This window comes from Ambystoma mexicanum, chromosome 13, assembly GCF_040938575.1.
Source record: "Ambystoma mexicanum isolate Mex_15411 chromosome 13, UKY_AmexF1_1, whole genome shotgun sequence".
Taxonomy (NCBI): Eukaryota; Metazoa; Chordata; class Amphibia; order Caudata; family Ambystomatidae; genus Ambystoma; species Ambystoma mexicanum.
Window position 1 is genome coordinate 141,489,110 of NC_090938.1, and position 25,725 is coordinate 141,514,834.

Sequence of the window (25,725 nt, forward strand, 5' to 3'; positions counted from 1 at the left end):
ACTCTAGTATGAAGGAATTATTCACCATCCTAAAGGAATTAGAGTCCCTACCTCAACTCCAGACATCTGCACTAAAGACAAAACCTGGTGTTCAGATATACAACAAGCACCCCAACAAAGTAACCACCCTCCAAAATAAAATAGCCCTAAGAAAAGCCTCCCTAAATTCTCTAGCATATCCTAATGACACTACCCTTGACCTCCCCCTTAGGGAAACATTACCTGACTCCCCTGCCCGTTTCAACTTCACTAAAACAGCAATTTTTGAGGTAGAAAAAGTTATCCTTGTATTCAAGTCATCCAATTGCCATGGTGACCTCTGCCCAACCCAGATCCTAAAGGATGCTGCAAGAGATCTTGCCCTTTTTATTTCCAAACTTATCAATACCTCATTCGCATCCAGCACCATCCCCACCAACCTTAAACAATCTTGGGTGCTCCCTCTGCTAAAAAAGCAAACCCTTGACCCACTCATACTCACCAACTACCATCCCATTACAACAGTACCGTTCCTGCAAAAAATACTTGACAATGTAGCCTACCTTAAAATCCAAAAGTATTTAGAACTTCACAAACTCCTAGGTGCTCGACAATCAGGCTTCCGCCCCCCACACAGAACGGAGACTGCCCTAATTAACTTGAACATCCAAGTCGATGAGCTAAGAGATAAAGGGAAAATAGTCCTCCTACTGCCTGACCTCTCGGCTGCATTCGACCTTGTGGACCATAAGGTCTTATGCAGCCATCTAGAATCAGCCGCCCGCTTCTCCAAAGAGGCTATAGTCTGGATTGAGTCTTTGAGTGATAGGACTATGAGGGTTTTCTCCCCCTCAGCAGTGGCAGACCCTATCACGTGTGGGGTGCCTCAGGGCTCATCTGTCTCCCCCACATTGTACAATATATTCACCAAGCCTCTTTTCAACGATCTGGACCATCTTGGTATCACCTACACTAACTATGCAGCTGATATTCAGATACTCCTCCCACTTTCTGGGGATTAAGTTAAGGATTTGGCGTTGGTAAATAGAGTACTTCATCACCCAGGCATGGATGGCGACCCATGGTCTATGCCTGAATGACAAAACTGAGCTGATCATCCTGGGTACCCACACCAACATCAGTAAACTAGGACAGGATTATTCCTCCTTCATAATCGATGGTAACCTCATTTAAGTGGCCAAGGATATAAAGACCCTTGGCTTCCATTTAGATTCCACTCTCTCCTTCACCAAACAAGTGAATGCCATGGCCTCTGCCACTGCTTACACTTGTAAGCTCATAAGAACCAGCAAACCGTTTTTCTCTCATGACAGCTGCATTATTCCTTATTTTATTTTTTTGGATTTGTAGAACACACTGCAACCCACAGGCATCAAGGCGCTATCAAGGATACTTAAGAAGGCTTGCTTGAGGGTTACAATAAGCGGCCCAAGAAAAAACTTAAAGGCACTTGCTTGCACGGTTACATTACAGAGACAATAGTATTTTACATTGCATAGTGTGACAGATTCGTGAGGAAGCATATGTCAAAGATCGCACATGGGATAAGCCCTCTAGACAAAGAGCCTCGTTTTTAAAGCCTTGCAGAAGGCAGCATGAGATTCAATTAATCTTATCTGGTTCGGGAGGTTGTGCCAGAGCGTAGCAGCCATTGTTGGGAAGCTCGAGCCCCCAGCACGCACTCTCCGCGTGTGAGGAACCATGATGCGGTTTGCGTAGGCGGACCTGGAGTGTCTGGAGGTTGTTTGTCTGGAGATCCTTTGTGCTAGATACGTGGGTGCGAGACCGTGAAGACATTTGTGTGTTAAAGCAAGTGTTTTGAAGATAACCTTTTCTTTGATATGTAGCCAGTGTACCTGCCTTCTGACCACAGAGATGTGATCACTACGTGATATGCCTGTTGCGGCCCTTAAGGCATTGTTCTGGGCTATCTGGAGTTTAGCCAGGTTTCTTTTGGAGGTTCCGATAAAGAGGGCATTGCAATAGTCCAGTATGGAGCCAATGATGGCTCTGGCTATGGTAATGCAATTTTGTTGGGTCAGGAATGGCCTGACAGCATTGATCAATTTGGAGTGATACGCTGCAGAGGAAGCGATAGCATTAACCTGCCTGTCCTGGCCAGAGCCCTCATACTCTCTAGACTGGACTATTTTAACGTCCTTTACATTGGTGCCAACAAATCAATTATCCAGAGGATACAAATGCTTCAAAACAATGCCTTAAGAGCGGCCCTCAGTGTGGCTAGACGATCACATATCTGAGATTAGGCGTCAAAATAATTGGCTCTCAAACTTTTACAAAATCCAGCTAAAAACTGCCTCCCTTACCCACAAAGCACTGAACAATGCTGCCATCCAGCTATGTCACGGACAAATTCCCAGGAGAACATCCATCAGACCCACGAGACTAGTCCACACCAACTGCCTCACCATCCCTAGATTTAAGCTCTCTAAGGTTGGGGGCTGCAGCTTCCCCGTCAAAGCGGCCCAACTTTGGAAAGCCCTGCCACCCCCAATTAGAGAAGATAAACCCTTTCTGAATTTTAGACTTAGCTACATCAACTGGCTCAAGTCTACTGATCTTTAAGGCCCGCTTGTGTGTGATCTATACTCTTGTACCATATCTGCATATTCTCTTCAGTGTATTTATTGACCGATTATTGTTCTGTATGTGTACTACCTCTGCTCATTTTGTGTAACTCCAAGCCTTGCATGTCCTGTGAATTGCTGCGCTCCGATACCCCCGGGTCTGGTGCGCATTATAAATGAATAAACAAACACCCAGTCTCCGGCTCCCTCACCCCAGGCTCTGGCTCCCTCGCTCATGAGGAAGTTCACAGTGATTGAAGTAGATGGCAAGGGAGCGGAAAACTAACAACGGGGAGGGAAGGCAGTTGACACCAAGGAGGAGTTAATCCTTGAAGAAGAGGGTCTTCTGCTCCTTCCTGAAATGTAGGAACAAGGCAAAAAATATGATGTTGGCAGGGAGGAGGACCTGGAGCACAGACTGAGCTGGCCAGTCTTTTGGTTCATTCTTGCCTGCACCCGTTCAGTTTAAGTCTGCCGATGTCCTTTTACAATGCTGAGCTGCTCAGTAGCTTGCAGACTTGATGGTGACCGCCCTGTATATGATGCTCAAGATTTAAAGGGGATATGTGCTTGAAGTGGGTGACTTGAGCTCGATGAGAGTTTAGCTTTGTAACTCCTCTTTTCAATGTGTACCCTTAGAGGCTAGAAAGACACTGGGTACCAGATCTATATTTATATTAGGAACATGGTAAACCAGCAATGCTGTATAACCAACATGAGAATCCCTTGCTTGAGAACATAGTTTCTGACACTCTTCTACATGCATTCAAGTAGTTGTGGACTGGAAATAAAGTCTGCAGTGTTAATTGCAGGCCCCGCAAGAAATGCAAACACCATTTCTTTGACGGGGGAAGGTGAGAACAGTTTCAAAATACTTTGCACTATTGCAGAGAGGCTAGTAATTATTCCCTTAAAGGGGAAGAGGTATTTTCTCATGGAAGCTCTGCGTAAAGGAAACTGCAGGATCCATCAAGTGGAGAAGAGGGTGCATCAGTATTGCACGGCAGAGTCACACACTGGTTGTCAGGGTTAAAGGTTTTCGACTGGTCTGCCCTGGTGAACTGGGGTAGTGCAGCATCTAGAACGTCCAAACAGGCCTATGCTGTGCCTCTGTGATGGTCATCTGCCATGCGATAGTGACCAAGGTGGTGACACTTGAGGATCCTCGCGAAACTGCCTCCAGGTCCGACATCCACTGGCTTGGGTGGGACGAGTCTATTTTAGACCAGGTTATTATCCCATCTCCCAGCTTGGCAGACCCAATTTACTATTTGGGAGGATGCCATCTGGAAACATGTAAAAAGCCAATCGTAGGTCATAAAGCTACCGTGATTTACATCGGCAGGTGGATCATATTTGGAGCCCATGTCGCTGTAAAACACTGTTAAATCAACTTATTACCCCTCTAACTTGCCATACAAACACTATTTTTAAGATTGCAAACATGAGACAATGACCACCCTCAGGTGTGGACCGAGGGTTGAGACTCTGTAGCTCCTACCCCATCAACTTTCAAATAGGTTGGGGGATGCAAGAAAGCTGCTCGAGATGACAGCAATCAAAGCAGAACCAGTCAAATACAATGTGCATGGTTGTGCCCTCTCCACAGTACAATTTGTATTCCTGCTGCTGAGCAACATGCACCAGTCCTGTCATCTGCATGGAGAAGGCCCCATAAGTATGGAGGAAAGGGGAAGAGACCTAAAGTATTTAGCCATCAATGGTACTATGTTTATAATGGATGAAACAGAAAAGGATGGTGATTGTAAAAGGGAAGGACATGCTTGTGGACTTTGAGAGTCAGTTTAATGTTCCAAGAAGGCCTTATAAACAAGGATTCTCATCATTGTATGTGTTGCTGCCCAGGGTGTGGAAAGAGGATCCCTGATTAAACTCGGGACAGTTTGTAAAATCATTTTGGGGGCACCCATATCTGCTCCTATTAAAGCTCTGCCCTAAAGATGGGGATATATCCTTTGGATGTATCTATTGAAGAATGAAAAGTCAACCTTGTGCTTAGATTTGCTGGTACCTCCGAACAACTATGGCAACTGTTTTAGATTCTAAAAGAATCAACATTTTAGTAAAGAAATTATGACACCACAAATAAAATGTTTGACTAAACGGTGCCTCAAAAAACAAAAAAAAAAAACAAAAAAAAAAGAAAAAGAAAGAAAGACCACTCCTAAAACATACCTGCACATCCTGGGACTGGGTGAATCATATGCTCTCTTTTCCCAAAGTTGTAACTAATGCAAATATATACAGGGTGCTGTCTAGTAATGTCAGCACCCTCCTCCTCCTCCCTTTAATCACATGCTTTCTCCAATTCAGTCTCAACAAGAGACCACACAGACTGTGTACAGTTTCATGCAGCGCTCCTACCCAAGATGGCATGCTTGTGTGACAAACAGTCCCTGTGTACTGAATACCAAAAAGGGGCATGCGAACGGTGCTTTGTCTAAAACGGACATCCTCAAAGATTTTCAACAATTAAAGAAAAATGTCACCACTTTTAGGCCTGGTGTGCAGCACAGGCAAGTGTAATGAAGCTCAAGGGGAAGTGTCTATCACAAAATGTCATGTTCTAGCACAAAGCAAAGAGAAACATTTTCAGCAAAAAGCAGTGATCAAAACGTAACCATGATATTGCACGCACCTGCTGTAGGGTAATCACGTGGAATCGTTTTCCCCCACAGCCTTTCTTTCACATTACATGTTGGCTTATATTGGGTCTTAATCCCCATACTTATGTTTACATTTCTGTTCAGCTATATACAACTCAAAAGAGTTGCTACAAATGCGAAGGGAAGATGTCGGACATTCACAGCTTATCCTGCAGATTGCGTCCTGATCCTGACTAATGGGCATTTTTAAGGGGAAATTACAACAAATTACAACTGAAAAGGTTGCCTTTTTCAGTTATGCAAAGTGCATTAGTACATGTGAAGAATGCAACCTCTTCAACTGGTATTCACTAGATAACAATGTGCATAACACAATGAAAAAATCTGCAGCAAGGGAAGCAGCAGCAGCAGCAGCAGCAGCAGCAGCAGCAGGTCTCCACTGCACCCGTAGCTCCCGCAAGCAGCCCGCCTCGCTCAAGTGTTTCTACCACAGAAGAGAAACGGGTGGCCCCAGCTGGTCGGTATTTGTAGAAATGCTGCACTCGTCAGTTTCACCACACTGTGCATGGGGCACACTCGCATTCCAACCCTGGGATCTTAAAAGGATTATATGCACAACAGCTGCAAGAGTTACACGCAAGGCTCATCACAGGCAAACAATCTGGTAGAGCCATGCAATGTAGAGCCTACACCCACCCTCCTCAAATATAAAGTTCTTCCTAAATGCACCGTTTCTGGACACCTTACATCAGGAATGCATAGGATGTGTCCGATCCGAATGTCCTGCCAAGAAAGGACTAATATGGGAAGGCCCACTACTACAGCGGTGTTGTTTAGAAAGCCACCACTGAGTGAAGAGGAAATGGGAGGCTTGTGACTTTAGGATTCAAAAACCCTCAACAACTCCACACTCTGGTACCAATGGAACAGTAGGTCTTCCAGCCAACACATCCCTACACACAATTCATACTGACAGATTCATGCACAACAGAAACTCTCCACTCAGATCCAGACTCGTGCACAACACAAATGGACTGGCAGTATAACAAATCTACACACTGTTGGACCATTCTGAGACCTCTGTCCACAGACAATGCCAAAGGCAGAACCCCAGCAACGTGTACAGTGGCAATGTTACATCAGGTAATGGAACTCTGCACCAGCATAACTTAAAGCTCCATCTTCAGTGACACATCCTGCCCAATATCTTCACGCACCATGCAACACCCCTTGCCAGCAACTCTACACTAAAATACAAACCACAACTCACCCGTAAAGGAAACCTCAAATTCTGCCAAAACCTCCAACCGACACAAGCATTGCATTACTCACAGAAGCAACAAAGAGCCCATCCACAGTACAAAGGATACATGGGAACCATCTCCTAAAATCCCAGTAAAGTAACATTTATATCTCATTTCTAACAACTCCCCCCACTGCATCTAGAACACAATCAGATGCAGTCTCAAAGAATACATCCACAGAAATAATAAACACACCCATTGGCCATAATAGCATGTCCATGGCCACAGCGTTTCATTCAGCTACCGCCCTTAACAGAAACACAGCTGGCAGTATGTGTACGCGACCATAAGAACCTTTCCACAAACAAAACCTCATCAAAAGGTCAAAAACTACACTACTGGTCCAAAAACATCCACACAGGTCTAACGGCAATACCATGTTTTAGATATCCAACACTGTGCATCATGCAACATGGACTGCTCCAGAAAGCACTCAATGAACACACTTACCTCATCCCACTCTGATGTGAAAGAAGGGGACTTCTCCAGTCGTTTTTTGCCAGCACTACAGTTTGATAGAGACTCACTTCGGCTTCCCAACACATCATCGTCTGTGGGGGAGCAGGTTAAGAGATCAGAGTCGGATTTTGATAAACTTCGACTAAGTCTGAGCTCCATTTTGGGCCTGTTGTGCTGCCCCATTGCCATAGCACCATTCAGGCTGTCCCCATTTTCATCGTCCTCATATTCCTCATCTCTGGAGGGCTGTGAAATTGCTACATCGGTTATAGAGGTTTCCGTATCGGAGCGACTCATACTGGCGTGAAGGACGGATGTGTAGAGGAGTTGCTTTTGAGGTTCAGGAGGACTTGGGGTTTGAGGAAATGAGGAAGGATGAGAATCGGTGTCATCCAGTTGCATGGTGTATGTGTCCCCCAAGTCAGAGGCAGCCGTTTTTCCCTCGGATGCAACTTTACTGACAGAGGATAGAAGTCTAAAGGGGTCTTCTTTTATCTCACATACTGGCGACGAGCCATGCAAGAGCCCCGAAAACTGCTCCAGCAACTGAGTGTCATCTGAGCTTTCTGGAGAATCCGGACTCTGTCCACTGCTCCTTCTCTGCGGCTGCCCCTGGTCTTCCGACGAGATGTGAACTGAGGGTGGGTAGAAACAACAGAAGCATTAATGACTGCAAAGTGGCGAAAAGACCGGAGCAGAAGGAGACAGACAAGGGCACATGTAAACAAGGATTAAAAAGAGAAGGAAAGAGGGAGGGCAAGATATCAGGGGAAGCGGGGGTGGCAGACACACAAGAACACATACAGGGCTTATTGTGCAGCTCAAGGCACGGAATTTGTTGCTCAATTTTAATCCTAGTCTGATTTACGGAGTCCAGCAGCACTTTCTGCTTGACGCCTGCTCGCACAAACAATCTTGTGTCTGGCTATAGATGGCTGGATAACTGCTAACTGGGAGGGAGGGACGGGGGGGGGGTGCGACGCCCGCTTCTGGAGCCAGCCTATAAAGGCCAAACAGTTATTTCGAGTCACATCCACTCCCTTGCAGTGCTGCCAAACAGGGAAAAAAACCTGATCCGGCCGGAAGAATGCACCTGTAAAATCTGGAACCATTTACAAGGCAAGCTACACATACAACATACAGAATACAGGCATACAGAGTCGACCGATACAAAAGTAGAATAGCAAACACTACCAACATACAAATCACAATTATCCATGGGCATCATAAAAATGAAATCAATTACTAAGTAGAAACAAACCCATAACACAAAACACCACTGACACATTCAAACAAGACAATTGCTATTTGACCCTCAACGTTGGAATTTTTGATCTTTGTTGACTTTATATAAACACACACACACACACACACACACAATTATACTTGCGGTATGAACTGCTTGAGCCAACATTCTTTCTTCACACCCAAACACACAATAGACATACTATGTGACTTGCACAGCGCGCTTTAAAATCCCTGCCTTCAAACAGAATTGAATACCTTTATAAACAACTTCAATGGCACGCACCCCTCTCAGCCAAAGCACCCTTTCACACGGAGCACACAAGGCAACATTCTCTTTGCCTCTTCACAGAACCGCACGCAGTATTAGGCTGCATCCAAATTGCACACAAACCGGGCAGCAGATCGCTCTTGCTCTTTACACCTCTACCTACTAACCTCACCCAGTGCCTGGCTGTGATGCACGACAGAAATCTCAGTATACACGCACACACTTACATTTTAACATGCATTAGATGGGTCAAAGCATGTAAGGTTAAGTTGGACTCTCCATGCGTAACGCATGTTTGAGAGATTTACACACCTTTGCCGCCTTTCAAAATCTTCACAAAAATAAAAATACAGACCAACCTACCTTTTTTTTGGGAGAGTTTTAAGAGATTCTGTGAAGGGCTGGGGCAAAGATAGGAGGATGCCCTAAACATTGTTTTTACCATGCAATTTTTCCTAGGGCAAACTTTGCTCTCACATTTAAAGTCTGAACCGCTGGACAGATTTGCATCACATTTCGTGGGGACAGGGGCACACTTTATGCCAGTACCTTTTGCTGTGGTTTATAGCTTCTTAAGGTGGCAGTAAATGCAACTCTGAAGTATCGTATCAGACAGAGCGGTATGCTGGTGACAGCATGTGTGAATGAAATTATTCTTTTACTCTTCGATAGAGCTGGAATGAACATGGTGGCATGCCTTGTATATAGGTTCTCATGTGAGCATCTTTGCTCCACTCAATTTTCATCTTCTTTTGAACTTTTGTCTATCGATTGCTTGGTCTTTGACTAGGACGGTGTCACTTGATGTACCACCCTCCAGGTAAGGCTGAGCTTTCCCCAGCAAGTTATCAGACTTTCAAGCCCTGCTAGGCGCTGCCTGTAATATCTTTTTAGCAAATTTTAATATACCCAATAATACCAGCTTCCCTTGAAAAAATGTCAAGATCTTCTGCTACTTTTTAAAGGTAGAGCAAATAGTTGTGCCGAATTGAGAGCACTCGTCCCTTCTCCCCAACAGGGAGCCCCTCCCATCCACCTGTGAGGCTAGGGCGGTGAGCCCGCTCCGCTACACCCTCCATAGGGGTCGAGGCAAGTGGGACCTCACCAGGAGAGACCTTTAGGGACAAGAACTACTATTCATGTGAGGAACTCACTGACGCCCTGCAAGTGTTGGCTGATATGGACTTGTGTAATACATCACAAGGTTATCAGTTTCATGAAGATAAAGTGAACCTACATGATCAGCGACAAGAAACTGAAGTTATCACTTTAAATCAAAGTCTCCAATGGACTATGCAGTGGATACTGAAAACTGATAAACCAAAGGACCGGAGTGAAAGGGTGGAAAGCTGAGAGAACCATAAGAAGCCCCCTGTACGTAGAAGAGCAGAAGGAGGCGGGGCTGTCACAGAGCCAGCGTAAACCAGAGCAGCTACAACATGAAGTGAGAAAAGCTGGGGAACCAGTGTGTGCAAGCTGAGGAAATGCAAACACAGTGGAAGAGTGTTCAGTGGTGGGGTGACCACTAGCAATTGTTGAACGGGCTGGCTGCTCATCACAACGTCGACACCACCAACAGGAGGCAGGTACTCCTGATCGAGACACAGCACTGGTAGAAGTCAAGAGAGGGATCCCGACGAGAGAGACGCATAGAAATGTAAGCCACAGAGCTATGAAGAGAGCCCAAAGTCCTACACATTCTGGTGTTGTTACTCCTAAAAACAGAAGGTGATACAGGGAACGGGAATACTGGACGATCAAGAGGGACTCATAAAACTCGTCCCAGTACTAATGTGAAAAGATGGAAAAAATAAGCCAAGGAAACAGAAGTGTATTAGCGAAGTAAAGAAACACGAAAAGCAGAGTGGGAGAGAAACAAAACTAGAATCTTGTTACACCAGGACTGTGTTAATGAGAATAAATCTGAAAACCAGAGAGAGAGATGAAGTTGGAAGCTTGATATCTTGGGTAAAGGGAAAGGTCAACCTACATCCAAGGACAAGAAAGAGAATACAATAAAGAGACACTGGAGGAATACAGACCTGTGGGGTCAGAGAAGTCAACTCATATCACAAGGATAAGAAAGAGCTTAATTGAGAAAAACACTGGGAATAAATACCTGTGAGCTCAGGAAGATAAGCTTGATACATGAAGCAGCACCCTGGGAAGAGGTGGAATGTAATTGGAAGTTGAACAACCAAAATATTTGAGAGGAGAACAATACTCAAGAGTGTGACACACACAAAACAGTGGTCTCTTTGGTCCATATCGGCTCTGTGGTTCTATTTAGAGCGGTATCTTCAAGATGGCCGATCACAGAGCAAGCAGATCTGTGATCACCGTTCCAGTCTTTTCACGTTCGCCAGAGGTGCGGCGTACCGCTCACGTGATCCCTCATATGACGAAGGTTTCCAGCTCTTCGCGTCGCTACTGTTCTAGCTGATGCTCCGTGAGTTTGCAACTAGATTGTGCCCTTCAATCCCTTGATAAACCTTTCACACTCCTTACTAATACTAACTGTGTCTTTCTTCAAACTTTCCAGATCCTTCCCGCAGCATTCTCTGTTCACCCGATCCATCCGGTTCCTACCTGCGCCTCGTTTAGAGACGCCGTTTCTAGTTTCTCGAGCTACAGTCTTCCGGGTAATATCCATTTCCCGCCTGAGCTACATTCTAAGTGTTTCTCCGGGCTTCTTAGGTTTCTGATTAAACGAGTTCACTCACCTTTACCTCTTTTTGGCAGAATTGTCACCCTGTTGCTCTCTCTGGTTCCCGCCTCTTCGGCTTCTCTCCTGGTATTCCAGACTCGGCAGGTCAAGAGGTTAGGGGAAAGTATTACTATTATGTACCTGCTTCTCTTCATCCTTTCTGAGTTCCTCATATTCATCTGTTCCAATTGTCACCCTCTCCAGAAGAAGCCTTCCCGCCTTCGAACTTTCATTGCATCGGTGACAACATCCTGCAAGCCACATCAAGCCATCGGATTCTGCTTTCGACCAGGGTTTTCTTCCCCAGAGGGTTTCCCTGACTGGCGCACACTTCCTCTCGGGGTTTTGTTACCGGGTAGCGAGTGGCGCGTTGGTCGGGGAAATTCTTGCTTTCAGCATTGGCTTCCCATTGAATATAAGTCTGCTCAGGTGAGAATTCAATTCCTATCAAACTGTTTATTGGTTTAATTAACCTTGAAGATATATTTTTTAACAAAGAGTCTCAAAGCCTACAAGACAGAAAGAATGAACCTGGACAGAACTAAGACAATCTCTAAGAAAGAGGGAGGGGAAATGACCTGTCCTGTGGTAGGGCTTTAGAAGGCTCACCTCGTAGAAGTACAGTGCTCTAACTCTTAGGATTGTCATGAACTACCCAAAAGGTCTGGTAACTATGGTCAAACAGCCAGGCTTACTCTGAGGGAGAAGGGCTGTAGGTGAGTGCAAAGACCTTTAGTCACACTTAGAGTCAAGGAAACATTTACACACTGTAGTTATATAAAATATGATTGTATACACCAAGTCATTGTTAAAATCAATATGCAATTCAGGTAAGTAAAACAGTTCATACAGATAGATATATACAGTAGATATTTACTGTTGCAATACTCAATTCAATAGTAGACTTTTAGAAGAATAACAGGTAAGTAGTAAGAGTAGTTTCAAGTTATCAAATCATATAAAAGCACCAACATTTACTGGAAAGAGCAAGGCTGGTAAGTAAATAACTGTCCAGGCCTGAACTTTAGAATTTAGGAAGGTAGGCGCTGTGAGATTTATACGTTCCCGGAAGATGCTTTTTCGTGGCAGGTAGATAATGAAATTAGATTCAAAAGGGTTTGGGGGGGGGGCTAGGTAGGCCACCTGAAGGATTTCAACCCCTAGGACAGATGTCCTGAGGCCTGGGAGAACGCGGTTGTTCATCCACCCCAACATGACTCCAGAAGCTCAAGAAGAGTTAACAGCAACCCAACAACTGGCTAGGTAAGTACCCAGGAGCGAGACAGTACCTTTTCAAATAAATAACAATGTCACTGGCGGGTCCCCAAGGTAAGACAGCAGCAGTTCCGGTTCAGGTCTCTGGCCATGGCTGGGGGAGAAAATTAAGCGGGAGCAAACAGACTCGGTCACAGGGAAGCCCAGCAGACTATCCGTGCAGCAACTGGTTGTGGAGGCCTAACACAGGCTTTGTAGAAGCATTGGTTGTCACCCAGCAGACTTCCTTCTTTCTCTCTGTTCACGACTCAGCTGAGGGGACTTCAACAATCGGAATGGAGACTCTGTAGGCCCAGACAGATGCCCACAAGTTTGCAACTGGAAATCAAATTTGGTGAGACGATGCACATCTGCAGTGCCAGAGGACCCAGGGTATTCAGAGATTACTGGCCGGGTGGGTCGTCGCTCATAGTGGGATGGCTCAAACTGTAGCTGGTCTTCAGACCGTTTAGACCCACTAGTCTAAGGGAGGAAGTTGTCTGGTCAAGATTTTCCCTGTCGCACAGAAGAAAGGGCTGGAGATGCAGCAGTCAGTCGGCTCTGGCGTTCGCTGGAGGTGGCTGCAGGCGTCCTTTCTTCAGAATGGACCTTCGAGTGGCCGACTCTGGCTTCTGCATCTAGACCCTCAGCTTATATACAGAAACCCAGCCAATCAGCATGCATGCTACATTCGAGGTTTGGGTAGTGGCTGTTCAAAGGGGACAGCTAGGCACCCAGTCATAACTTCTTCCAGGCAGACAGGACAAAGACCTGAGGAGTTTGTCTCCTCCCAGCTTCCTGTTCTCCCAGACACACTGGCACCTCTGGCGGGCTTTTCCATAGAAACCCGACGAAGACAAAAGACAGATCAGGAGCTCTGCTACCGAGGTCAGCAGAAGGCAGCTAAAAAAAAAGGAAAAGTCATTGGGAGTTGGCAGACAAAGAAGACTGGCACCATGTTAAGTCAATGGTGACCCATGTGTCCCTCACCGCAGCTGTGAATACAGCCTGCGACCTAAGTTTCACAAAAACAGAAAGAAAACGTCCACTGCCACCAAAAGACTTGCCACTAACTAGATATTTACAGAAGACGTGAGAAAAGGGATACTATGTATTCCCTCAGCACTCCACATAAGGTGATGTGTGCTCATCTCACAAAAGAAAAGTATAGTTGGGATAAAAGGTATCCCCCTATCGTGGTAACACTGTGTTGGAACAGGAAAAGAAAAAGAAAACCAAACGGGGAAGCTCAAGAAGCTACCAGAAGTAATGCACAGAAGGTGCTGTGTGCTACAAAAATAAAATACAGATGCCACAAAAAGATGGAGGAAAGCAGGCTACATCAAAAGCAACCAAAAAAGGGTTCCCAGAGCTACAGTAAAATGAATGAGTGAGGAAAAAGGATGTCACTAACTCAGGAGAGTCAGAAAAAAAACAATAATCCAGCAGAAAGTGCTGGGAAACTCACCAAGTGGGGAGAATTACACACAAGGTGGGAATTCTGCCCAACAGGGCACAATGAGTCCACACAATACAACAGACATTTCAATTTAGACAGGAATATACTAATAATTATTCTAGGCCTTCTATACACATTGAAAAATGAAACTAGCATGTGACATAGCACAACACTCGATCATAAACACATACATTCACCATATGTTCAGAAAATGCATGCACATGATTTAACACAGGAGGTAAGTAAAATAATACAGTATATGATGGAACCAATTCACAAGTCTTTTCCCTAAATGAAGCAGTACAATCCCTAAAAAGAATGGGACATTGTGGCCTTTTGGGCACAGGGGGCCACAATGATTCCCCCCAGAAGAAGTCTTCACAGGCAAGATAGAATTCACTTGTGTTGGTGAGTGTTCTAAGAAGATATTCAACAATGGTACTAAGGTAAGTAACCGTGTTCTTATCTTTCAGCAAATACTACCCAGGTTCGACGACCAAAAGGCAGTGGAATGGAAGGTTGAAGACAAAGGGACTTGTTCCCAATGTTTTGCTATGGAGGACAGGGGGGGAAACAAATAATTTAAACAAAAGGCATCTCCGGACTCCGATTTTCCCAGTTGACAAGGGGTCATTGGAGTTCCTGCGGTTGGATCCAGTGATAGGTGCCCAGGCGATGCGGGTGCAAGGATTCTTCCTGTTCAGTCAAGATGCAATCCCTGGCGATGAAAATATGCAAGATTTACAGATGCAGGCCTCTTCGGGGCACTTCACAGGACTGGGGAAGGCAAGTTTCAGCAATGGACTCTGCACAAAGGCAATAGACGGGCGTTCTTCCAGTCGCGATTGTAGAGATTTCTCTAGGACAGGATCCCTTGATGCTGGGATGCTGAAATTCGGAGGGAATGTGACTTGTACCACAAGCTGGCTACTACCGAAGTTCCGAGTGCAACCGGGGAAAAGCAACGAGGGAGCTGGTCAATCCACAGGGTGGTCTAGGACCTCTTCTGAAGGCTCAGGAATGCTAGATCTTCGAGAAGGCAGTTGAGACTTGTTAGTTCCACTAGTCCAAGGATTGAAGCACTGCTCAAGGTCTTCAGCACTCAGGTAGTCCAACAGGGCTTCCCGGACCAGATGCAGAAAGGGATGTCAAACCTCCACAAGGAATGTTTGAATCTTCAGTCAGCTGTTTTATGAGGGATTCTTGGCCCCAATGCTGATCTGAGGAAATGGCTGCAGGAGTCCTCTTATCCAAAGACCAGTCTGGAGGCAAGTCCAAGCCCACCAATGGTAAGGATTTGCACCATGCAAACAGCCAGTAGTTGTCCAATCAGGGACAAATATTGTTTTCACTCATGTCCCACAACTAGACTCTCTGGCACTGCGATTGTGGAATGGGACTAAACCGTCCCACCCCTTTCCTGGGCCAGACAAAGGCATCACTGAACCGCGAAAGTAGCAGCTTTCCCAGGCAAGTGCATGGCCTTATATGGGATTTCCTGACCTGGAAAGGCAGGAAAAAGGCCAAATTACAACATGAGAAGAAAATAATCAGGATGAAAAGATCCTACAAGCCATAAAGTTGTTCTGTGTGTGTATGTTTATTTCACGACAGAGCATTTTGTGTTGATTTTACAATTTACTTTACAGTACTTTCGATAAGCACGAAAGTTTTGAGAAAACAAATGGACAAGAGTGATTGTGAACGATGGTAACACGGGTGAGTGTCGACCTCAGAGGTATTGAGGTCAAAACTCCACAAGGAGGCACATTCCAAAGACAGATGAGGTAGAAAAAACCTACTATGCAAGGGAAGTGCGCCTGAGACTTAAGATGGTCCCAGGATTGGTTCACACAAGGTGTACACAACAGTCTTTACAAAACATACACGAGAGGGGGATGGTACAATTGTGTCACGGGGATCGACACAAGTGTGTTTCGGCCAAAATAGGGCTTGATTGAAGCCTGTCTATATGCTGGCCTTCGTCAGGAGAGACACCAATTGTGGTGCTGTCCGTAGAATCTGTAGGTTTAAAAGAAGCTGTCAGGAGCTCAGAGAATAATTGACTGGTTCATAATAGTATTCAATACTGGCCGAGTGGTGCCGTGGTGATACATCACGTGGTGTATCAAAAAACAGCTTACCTGCTGCTGCAATAGCAGTAGGATGCTGTGGACAATCCTCATAATTGTTGGATTGCTAGTGCGAAGTTGGACTTTAAGAGTAGGCCTAAGTGTCCTGAAGGCCGACGCCTCTCAGGGTCCCGCAGACTGGAATGGGCCAGGGTGGGTCCCAAATCTGAGAGGAAAACAAGGGAGGATCATGACCAACTGATCCTCAAAGAGGTCTACTAGTGGTGGATTCGGTAGTGGTGAGGGAATCCTGCCAGGGGTCTGTACCCCCTATTTGCCGTGGCAGTAGTCCATACGTGCCCATAGAGTGAAGAAGTATTCTATGTGGAACTCGGCGAATAGTTCCGGTTGGCCGTGAAGTATCCATGGAGGTAAGTGGAGTGACATGGTTCCACAAGTGAGTATGGCTCCAGGTGTAGTGTATCCTCTCTGGTGCGTAGATCGGAACTTGAGATGCGCAACAGTGATGCAGGCCTGTGCAGAATGCCTGGTAGACCACCAGGTGTGAAATGGTGACGCATGAGTGAAACAGTGTGGTCCATGTTAATATATCTGGCTCTGAAAGCATCCGGTCCTATGCTTGGTGCAACGTGAAAACGGTGCGTTCTGGTCTATGGAACAAAATGCACGCTGCATGTGCACAATTATGGTGCTGGAGGCGGGGTCTACAAACAACTTTAGAGGTGCCTTGGAGTAGGAGTGCCATAAAATGCTAATCAAAGCTAGTAGATAGTGCGTGATTGCAGTTGTAAGTGGGCGAAAGCACGTGGTTAGTTATAAAAAGACCGTACGTGAAAGTCGCTCCTAAATGCAGGCGTTGCGTCATTGAATAGAGTAACACAGGTTAAGGACCCCATCAACTTACCGCAGTGCGTCTGTGTTAAGACGGATTTCTGAACTCCGTCCTGGTGGCGCAGAAGTTCAGAAGGCCAACCTAATTACTTGGAATAGGGTAACCTCTGGACGAGCCAGACCAATCAAGGTAGCGATCGCGGCGGTCACGACTAGGTCTCAAGAGGGGTGAGGGTGACTGAAAGCCCGCAATGAGCACACAAAGCAAGATCACTTACAAACTACTCCAAACAGTTGTTATATTAAAAATATATACACATTTATTCCAAGGCCTTTAAAACAATGACCGTAGCGAGAAAATCACAATATAACGATAGTAAACCAACACATACCATATCAACACAATATATATACAAATACGACAGTCTCAAGCGTTAGATGCACAAAATGGGTAGTCCATATAAAAGGGAAGGAAGACAGGCAGTGCGAAATAATGCTTAGACCCAGTTCCCCTTCAGAGGCACCTAACTAGATGGAAGTCCGAGCCCTGCGAAGAGTGGAGCCTTGTGCTCAAAAGTACCTGCACGCGCTAGTGCCAACGGGCAAAAGGAGAAGCTCTTCGAGGGAAATCAGGCAGTTCAGTTTAGTGCACAAAAGAAGAAGAACACGTTGCGCGACTCAAGCGCAGCCTCCACAGTGGGCAGAAGCAGAGCGCGAGTACGGAAAAGGGTGCTGTTTGACACAGCGGGGAAAAGCAATGGGCTCCTGCAGGAGGGCAACCAGATCCTAGCTATGCTACTCACCGGTCCCCGATGCAAGCAGACCCAGGCTTCTCCGCGTCAGTTTCAGCAGCTGGCAGGTTCAGAAGAGCAGGGAACGCCTCGTCGTCGTGTTGAGTAAAAAGACGTCCCAATCGAAGAAACCCGCACAGTTTGTTACCACAGCAGGGAAACGGAGCGGCCGTGTGTATCTGAGCCAAATGTACACTACTCACTTCAGACCTGGGAACGCCAAGTGTACGAAGCGTGTGAGAGTGACAAGGACTCGAAATACTACACAACCTGGCGGCGGTTACAGAGCAAGACTCCCGTGTAAGCTGGTCAGTCAGCTGGATGGCCCAGAGATGCTTCCGAAGGCTTACTGGCAGGAGATGGTGAAAATGCCGAGAATAGCTGTTCCCGCTATTCCAAGGGTCGAAGTACCAGTACAGGCCTTCTGGTTCGATCAAAGGTGAAAAGGGTTTCACAAGGCGACAGCAGTGCAGAGGAGAAGTCCTTCAGCGGGTCACCAGCGATTCCTCGGTCCAGCCTCTTGGTTGCAGGATACTTGGCTCCTGTATTCCTTCGTTCGTGAGAACTCAGGAGATCGACATTGTAGTGGTGTTTCCAGCCCCCTCTTATCCACGGTTCCCTTCGCGCCAAAACGGAGGGGACCCAATGGGAGATCCGCTCGTCAACACTCACACCATTCGTGGACCAATCACGGACCACGGTGGTCCCAGGGGGGGGGAAGGTTTCCCCTTCCCCCCCCCCCACACCCCCCCACCCTCCCGACTAACTTCACAAACGTATGAATGTTGCTGTAAATTCATCCTGCTTCACGGGAACCTTTTGAGCTTCTACCAGCTGTTACGTAAACCCGCGAGTATTTATATTCACACATTAATGCCGACACACGGGTACTTACGATACCTTTGCATCTGCCACTAAACTGTAAATACATTATGGCGTAAATGTTTATTTAATATGCCCTTTTGCATATGAAAATGACCCCAAGGACTACGAGAGTGAGAAAAACACATACTCCTCTCTAATTAGAAGCTGATATACAGTACTCTCACGTGGCGAGACCAGAAATCATTGAATTTTATATAATGATTACAACAATAAATAAACATGCTACAATTCAATTTTCTTACACGTTACAATTTCCAAATGCTGTACTAAGCTGCATATGTTTTACTGAGTAATCAGGATCGAATATGACCTGATGGTAATTTCCATTTATATTTAACAGCTTGAAGATCGCCCATGTAAACTTTGATACACTGGGATACCAGCAAACCTGAGCCAGGCAACTATACCTCGGGTTCAAGGACTAGATGGTCCTACCCTATCCACGACACGTGATCACACCAAACGCTTGAACAAGGCGTACCGGCATGTAAGTTTGGAATCCGGTCGCCATGAGATTAAATTCAAATGCAACCTCGGCCCCATTAATAGGGACCACCAGGGTATTATAACCAATCTCATCATTACCTTTGTCACCCTCTTACAGGGTCTCTGATTCTCAGCCCTGATGAAGGCGGATCCAATCCCAAACCTTTACCGCCGAAACGTGACAAACACAGGAATTAACAACACACCTGTCCCAAACCAAGTTGAAACCAACCTTTGTTACCAACCAACTTGGGATCACGTTGGCTAACGACCAGATATCTAATATGAACAGACCCTTGGAATTTGTAATTTCTCTCGCCTAGAAATACTAGGCTCGAAATACTCTATACTTATTTGAATGTACACATTTCAATTGTCTTCAAGTTTAGTATATAATTATACTTATTTGAATGTATATATTTCATTTGTCTTAATGTTTTGTACATAGGAATTGTTCCAAAACTGTATTCCCAAATTTGTTTATTGTTTTTGAATAACGACCAAATAATTATCCAAAATAATCACATGTTACTATGCTTTCTCTGCATCTACCTTCTCTTGATATGTTCTTTACAAAACAGTAAAATTCTTTTTATGTATTGTTTGTACTTTCATTTTTGTGTTTTTGAGATTGAAATAATCTATACCCACGTGCAGATTTATTCTGTGATTGCCAAAGATTAGGCAACACACTTTCTGCTTTTATAATTTAAATTAAGTAGACAGGCCCAACCATTTGATTGGCCTGTCTTTCTACAAATCTCTAGTGGTTACTAGAACACAGTAAAGGTACACATCTTGTTTCATGGTCTTATATTTGGCCATGTACCTTTTCTTTAACGGCCATCCCCTAAATCTTGTTACCATTTACGGGCAACCGCGTTGCTTAGGGTTCCGTACTCTGTACAGATAGGGCCTGCACCAAACTCTTTCACTTATAGGCCCACCCCCCTCAAAATCCACTATCTTAGCTCTCTATCAAGTAGAACAAATTGCTTGGTGCCCACACGGATCTGGATAGGATACCCGCTTTTTGATAAATATTTACGTTATTTTATCATCTACTCAACACGCCCAAAAATAAACCCCCCCCCCCCCAAAAATAGGGGATGGCGGAAGGCACGACCTTAAGCTTCACAGAACAGGAAATTTTGGACACAATTAGTGGCCCCTCACTTTTCACCCCGACTGGGGAAAACTCTGCTCTACCTCAAGGGGGCAATAATTCAGGAGACAACATCTTGAGACTGAAGAAAAAATGTTTCCGTACCGAACTCCATGCGCACTTTTTGAGAGAGTATCTGCGTGCCAGCATCATCCCTAGTGGTTTAGTCGTTCGCAACACCCCGTGTCTATTTCTAGATGATAAGGAGTACGTGACTAACTTCAGCTACGTGGCTACTAAATGCAGCCGCGATCTTATGGTACTAACTATTAATACTGCAATACGAACTGCTTCTAAAATTCAGAAAGATCTAGATCTTGAAGAAACAACTTTTTCGACTAATGCAACAATTGCTAATGCTAAGAACTTATTAACAGACATAAACAAACAGTTTGAAGACTTCAAGAGTGCTACCCTCAATCGCAAAACCAAAAAATTGCAGAAAGATATCAAAGACTTCAATTTGGAAACAATTTATCCCTACATTTCCGATAACTACATAAATAGCCTAAACCAAGGCACTCATCAAGGAAATCTAAGAAATCGTAAAAAAGGGGTAGCTTTCTCGAGCTCGAGTAGTGGATCATCCTCGGACGACCAATCACGATCACAACCCAGGTCACAAGGCCAAATACCAGCGAATTTTGGATATCCGACTCCTTCCCCATTTTTTCCTCCTTTTTTAGGGGGTGGTGGGGGATTTGGCAACCCCCAATGGGGCCCGCCACAATGGGGATTTCTACCACGCGGCGGAAGAATAAACCAACGTCCCAGACGCCGCAGACAACGATATTAGGCAATATTGAAGAGCATGAGGCAATTCCAGTCTTCAACCTAGCAAAGATCCCACTATCATCTGCTGAGTCCTCAGTCCTCACGAAGGGCCTATCCTTTGTGCCTACAGCACAAACGGATTGGTACAACTCTGAGATGGAAGTACGAACCTTTCTAAGAAAAGTTAGACTACGAACCTTCTTTCAGAATCACAATCTGGAACGTGAAGAAACAAATGAAGACACTGGACTACATAACCCATCGACATTTACACCTACTGATGGGCAAATACCACCAGATCTCTTAACCTTCGAAAGATGTGTGTTAGAAGACCTGGACCACTTACGGAAGAAAACCACTAAAATCAAAAATAACATGTCTCGAGCTGAAAAACAAGCACTAATATCACTACAGACAAACAAAAATATTATCATCAAGCCAGCGGACAAAGGAGGAGGTTTGGTGATTATGACTATAGACCAATACAAAAACATGGCCTTAGCACTACTAGATGACCGAGAAAGCTATTCAATACTAAGAAAAGACCCTACCCGTGAAATATCACAAGAAATCTCGGAAGCTGTCAATTTTGCATTGCAACGTGAATGGATCTCAGAAAAAGAAGCAGAATACCTTACCAAACCAGTTGGCAGGACCCCTTGCTTTTATTCATTACCCAAAATTCACAAAGACTCTATAAACCCACCAGGACGTCCGATAGTCTCGGGATGTGGTTCAATTATAGAACCTTTATGCAAGTTTGTGGATACTTTTCTGCAACCAATCAGTATCCAAACCCCCACTTATCTCAGAGACACTACACACACAATAAATATCTTTGATGCTCTGGACTTCAACCCCCGGGAACAAATACTGGTTACAATGGACATTAAATCTCTTTATACCAGTATTCCCCAGGCAGACGCAATTGAAAGTATAAGAGAATGGCTTACCTCCAATCCCCCTAACACCAGGACTCCGGTGAACTTCATCGTTGAAATTATGACAATTGCATTACAACGTAATTTCTTCACCTTCAACAATACCATTTACTTACAAACTAAGGGTACGGCTATGGGGGCAGCGTTCGCACCCAGCCTTGCCATTCTATTCATGGCCAAATTTGAGAAGGAATTTGTGTTCTCCGATCAAAATAGCTGGCAACCCAACATTAGCAATTGGTATCGTTATATCGACGATGTGATCTTCATCTGGACAGGTACTGCAAATGATCTCACCAATTTCTGGAACTGGCTCAATTCGTGTAACACACATATCCAATTGACGATGGAACAAAACAACCAGGAAATTAAATTTCTGGACCTCACAATTCGTGCCATGAATGGAAAGTTACTTTGTGACCTCTACAGAAAAACAACGGCCCGAAACACTCTCCTACACTTTACCAGCAACCACCCGGCACACACCAGAAACAATCTACCCTACGGCCAATACCTCCGAATACGCCGCAACTGCTCCTCCATAGATGACTACAAGATTCATGCACAGAGCCTGACCACACGGCTACTAGCCAGGGGATACCCCAAGAAACAACTCAATCTAGCTAATAGGAGAGCTCGAAACAGCAATCGGGAGAACCTACTTCACGAAGATAAAGATAACACAGCCACCCAGGAGAAACAACTAACGTGTGTCGTCACATTTGGAGCACACACCTCAAAAATCAAACAGATCATTAACAAACATTGGAATATTGCACGCCTGAATCTGCCTGAGGAACCTGCTCCAAGATTTGCCTATAAACGAGGAAAAAATCTACAGGAACACCTCGTGCATTCACTTTTTCAACCCGTCTCACAAACCACCCGCACCCTCCGACCGCTGCAAGGACACCACCCATGTGGTAACTGTGTAGCTTGCAAACTTACCAAAAAAATGAGCTCCTTCCAAATCGGACGCCGAACGTGGACGCTCCGGGACCTGACAAACTGCAAAAGCCAGAATGTAGTTTACTGCATAGAGTGCCCATGCGGCCTACGCTATATCGGCCAAACCTCACGAGCTATTAACACAAGAATATCTGAACACAGATCTAAAATTAGATGCAAAACCATTACTGCACCATTGGTTGAACACTTTTTGAAATTCAATCACACCCCCAATGACATCCTGTGGTGGGTAATTGAAAAAGTAAAAGGCGGACCAGACATCAACCACAGCCTCAACAAAAAGGAAGCCATATGGATCCATAGGCTGGATACCTATCATCATGGCCTCAATGAAATTTTTCAACCCATCACCTAATAACAAATGATGCTGGACCTATACTCTCTCAATGTGCCTCTGTGCTCATGTAACTTCCAATCATGGCTTACGTGACCCTGGGCTAGAAAACTACCACTAAGCCATTCCTTTCACCAACCGCTCCACTCAATACCACCAATCCATGGCGTAACACGCCCAATAAATAAAAGTAAACCAATAGCTTACCTAAACATATATGGGAGTGAGCACTTGCCTAACAAAAGTGGGTAACGCAAACCAGGATCACAACGAACTACCAGCCTGTAGTTCTCTCAGACAACAAGGGAGCATGCGCATCTAGAAAATGCTTACTTTGCCAACTTTAGAATAAATGTTCCCAGTACGCATGCGTGGGCGTCCATAGCTACGCGTCCGTTCACTCAGCGAGTGCCAGCCCAGCTTCATCCATGGCGCAATACGCCTAATAAATAAAAGTAAATCAATAGCATACCTAAACATATATGGGAGTGAGCACTTGCCTAACAAATGTGGGCAACACACACCAGGATCACAACGAACTACCAGCCTGTAGTTCTCTCAGGCAACAAGGGAGCATGCGCATCCAGAAAATGCTTGCTCTGCCATTTTTAGAATAAATGTTCCCAGTACGCATGCGTGGGCGTCCACAGCTACGCGTCCGTTCACTCAGCGAGTGCCAGCCCAGCTTCACTCCAGCGAATATGCGCCCTGCCGATCCAATTCACGGCAGACGAAGGCACTAAGGAAGCATGATTCAGCACCAGTAAAGTGATTAATGAGGTAAGCCAGAGGCCGCTAAATCATCTCACCCTCGGGGACTAGGGACCAGGTTTCCCCTCCCCCCCCCCCACACCCCCCCACCCTCCCGACTAACTTCACAAACGTATGAATGTTGCTGTAAATTCATCCTGCTTCACGGGAACCTTTTGAGCTTCTACCAGCTGTTACGTAAACCCGCGAGTATTTATATTCACACATTAATGCCGACACACGGGTACTTACGATACCTTTGCATCTGCCACTAAACTGTAAATACATTATGGCGTAAATGTTTATTTAATATGCCCTTTTGCATATGAAAATGACCCCAAGGACTACGAGAGTGAGAAAAACACATACTCCTCTCTAATTAGAAGCTGATATACAGTACTCTCACGTGGCGAGACCAGAAATCATTGAATTTTATATAATGATTACAACAATAAATAAACATGCTACAATTCAATTTTCTTACACGTTACAATTTCCAAATGCTGTACTAAGCTGCATATGTTTTACTGAGTAATCAGGATCGAATATGACCTGATGGTAATTTCCATTTATATTTAACAGCTTGAAGATCGCCCATGTAAACTTTGATACACTGGGATACCAGCAAACCTGAGCCAGGCAACTATACCTCGGGTTCAAGGACTAGATGGTCCTACCCTATCCACGACACGTGATCACACCAAACGCTTGAACAAGGCGTACCGGCATGTAAGTTTGGAATCCGGTCGCCATGAGATTAAATTCAAATGCAACCTCGGCCCCATTAATAGGGACCACCAGGGTATTATAACCAATCTCATCATTACCTTTGTCACCCTCTTACAGGGTCTCTGATTCTCAGCCCTGATGAAGGCGGATCCAATCCCAAATCTTTACCGCCGAAACGTGACAAACACAGGAATTAACAACACACCTGTCCCAAACCAAGTTGAAACCAACCTTTGTTACCAACCAACTTGGGATCACGTTGGCTAACGAACAGATATCTAATATGAACAGACCCTTGGAATTTGTAATTTCTCTCGCCTAGAAATACTAGGCTCGAAATACTCTATACTTATTTGAATGTACACATTTCAATTGTCTTCAAGTTTAGTATATAATTATACTTATTTGAATGTATATATTTCATTTGTCTTAATGTTTTGTACATAGGAATTGTTCCAAAACTGTATTCCCAAATTTGTTTATTGTTTTTGAATAACGACCAAATAATTATCCAAAATAATCACGTTACTATGCTTTCTCTGCATCTACCTTCTCTTGATATGTTCTTTACAAAACAGTAAAATTCTTTTTATGTATTGTTTGTACTTTCATTTTTGTGTTTTTGAGATTGAAATAATCTATACCCACGTGCAGATTTATTCTGTGATTGCCAAAGATTAGGCAACACACTTTCTGCTTTTATAATTTAAATTAAGTAGACAGGCCCAACCATTTGATTGGCCTGTCTTTCTACAAATCTCTAGTGGTTACTAGAACACAGTAAAGGTACACATCTTGTTTCATGGTCCCAGGCATTCACACCACCCTAGACTCTCTGGCACCCAGGATGTGTATTGGGACCAGACATCCCAGCCCACATCCTGGAGGCACACACAAGACATGTAGAAGTCAGCGAAAGCATCCGTGTTTCGCGGGAAAGTACATGCCCAAATAAGGAAGGCCCCGGGTCGGCTCGACCTGGGGAAGGTGAAGGGAGCAAGACGGTCAGCGGACAGGACAAAGGAGCCTCGTGGTCTGGTCATTTTGGGAGCCAGGCCACCAT

At 45.0% G+C, this 25,725-nt stretch overlaps 1 protein-coding gene and 1 long non-coding RNA gene across 10 annotated transcripts in view; one reads left to right on the forward strand and one right to left on the reverse strand.

The window, feature by feature from the left end:
- Nucleotides 1-25,725, reverse strand: part of ANKS1A (ankyrin repeat and sterile alpha motif domain containing 1A) — an 855,968-nt gene that overhangs the window by 333,941 nt on the left and 496,302 nt on the right. For all 9 annotated transcript variants that reach the window (XM_069633488.1, XM_069633494.1, XM_069633490.1 and 6 more), the window contains one exon: nt 6,970-7,613. In XM_069633488.1, the coding sequence (XP_069489589.1) occupies nt 6,970-7,613 (644 nt within the window). The remainder of the gene's footprint in view (nt 1-6,969; nt 7,614-25,725) is intronic.
- On the forward strand, nt 18,395-19,599 carry LOC138520993 (uncharacterized). Its single transcript, XR_011282904.1, has 2 exons — nt 18,395-19,001; nt 19,119-19,599. It is a non-coding gene; the product is annotated as an uncharacterized lncRNA (long non-coding RNA).